This window comes from Parambassis ranga, chromosome 8, assembly GCF_900634625.1.
Source record: "Parambassis ranga chromosome 8, fParRan2.1, whole genome shotgun sequence".
Taxonomy (NCBI): Eukaryota; Metazoa; Chordata; class Actinopteri; family Ambassidae; genus Parambassis; species Parambassis ranga.
In genome coordinates this window covers 2,100,240-2,101,955 of record NC_041029.1, presented here as the reverse complement: position 1 = coordinate 2,101,955, position 1,716 = coordinate 2,100,240, and the positions used below count along the sequence as shown (strand labels likewise).

General features: G+C 40.3%; 1 protein-coding gene across 1 annotated transcript; it reads right to left on the bottom strand.

Annotated features, from left to right (window-relative positions):
- Positions 1-465: 465 nt before the first annotated feature.
- On the bottom strand, positions 466-1,180 carry med9 (mediator complex subunit 9). Its single transcript, XM_028411181.1, has 2 exons — positions 1,033-1,180; positions 466-844 (listed from the first exon to the last, which is right to left on the bottom strand). The coding sequence occupies exons 1-2, from the start codon at positions 1,104-1,106 to the stop codon at positions 625-627; spliced, it is 294 nt and encodes a 97-aa protein (XP_028266982.1). The 5' UTR covers positions 1,107-1,180; the 3' UTR covers positions 466-624.
- Between the last annotated feature and the right edge of the window lie 536 nt (positions 1,181-1,716).

The following is a 1,716-nucleotide window of genomic DNA, read 5'->3' as shown; positions in this document are numbered from 1 at the left end:
CTGCCCGGTTTGCTACAATTCAAAGTCCACTTAAGAAGTCTTTATATTTGGGTTTCGTCTTATTAAGGGTTCTCTTCATGAAACAAGTTGCCTGCACACAGCCTGCATCGTCTCCTGCTGGAGGGAGCGGTGGAACTCTAGAAAATACTTAGGAAGCAACTGTTATTGTAACAATCATCCATGAATCTAGTTTCTTAACACACACTTGGCCTGGGTCAAAGAGGGGCTGGAGCCTATCTCCGCTGCCTATGCTGCTGCAAAGATACACCCAGATGGATTGATTTAGAATCAATGTTTGATTTGGATTGAAAGTTCAAAGTCAAAGTAAACAAAAGCAAGCATTACTCCCTTCATAATATAACAATTAACAATTTAATATGTATGAATGTGCATTTTAGCTCAACTTCTACTCTGAGGCCATATGTGTACAAGCTCTTTTAAAAAAAATTCAATCAAAAACAGGAATACTGAAAAAAGTCACACCAGATATTTAATAGTTACAAATGCTAGCGAGTGAAATTTTGAAAATAACAGTAATAAAAACAAACATTCACCACTTGTTTCCTGAATTCCAAGTTAAGTTCTTACATAGATTATGTTCAGTGCAGTAATCAAGTCTTTGTCTCACGATGCTTTCGGTGCATCAAACATGCATAGACTTTTATATTTCTGCAGCAGCTGATTCTTGGTGCGGACCTGCCCCTGCAGCATGGCCAGCTGCTGCTGTTGCTCCAGCGGAGTGCTGTTGATGCCAGGCATGTTTGTGACCTGCTCCCGAGCTTCATGGATCTTTGCTTTCAGTTTTACCAGTTCTTGATGGACGTCCTGGCTATCTTTGTCCATGCTAAACAGAGAGAGAGAGACAGGGGCTGATAAATAACACCACAGTGTTTTGGCATGTCGCTGAAATGTGATGTGTGTTACACTTAGCTTTAGATAGCACAAAAAGCATAGCGACTCGACAAAACAGCGGATTAGCTCAAATTAAAGATGAGACGTGAATAAACGAGTGTCGTCGGTGTGCACGCTTACCATTTTATAATATCATGAACTAAAGGTAACATTGAGCAATTCTCGCTGTCTTTTTCGAGCTTTGATTGAGCCATCGCTTCCTTTCTTGTTTGTAGATGTTCGTCTTCTTCTTCGTGTCCTTTTTCTTCTTCTTCCCTGTTGAGTTTATTGGCGGTTGGCAACCAACTTGCAAGGTACATTACCGCCACTTAGTGGACAAAAGTGTGGACAGGAACTTCCAAAAGAAAGAAAAAAAATTCTTCTTCTTCTGTTTCCGCCTGTTTGGACGTTTCTAGGCGCACTACTGCCCTCCGCAGGTTGAACAATCCAATTACGTTTACGTTTTTAGTAAACGTTTTCATTTTTTTTTCATTTATTTTTTGGATTGGGAAATCCTATAAGACATTCTATCATATGCTGCCACTTTTCCTAACTCAGTCAACCACTCCTGAAAGGAAGGCTCTCCAGGTTTCTTCCAGTTCCTCAGAATTATCTGACGCTTAATCATTACCACCGTCTGTGTCCAATCCTTCAGCGCCTGAGGAAAGACTGTATGCAGCCAATGTCATCTATTCTAAAAACATAAGTGTGTTGTGTGGCTTACAGAGATGACTCTAAGATGACTGACATGAGGTGGCCACCACACTTTTCACTGATGAAAAAATTGATTTTATTTTAAGAGTGATTAAACATCAAACTCAGGCA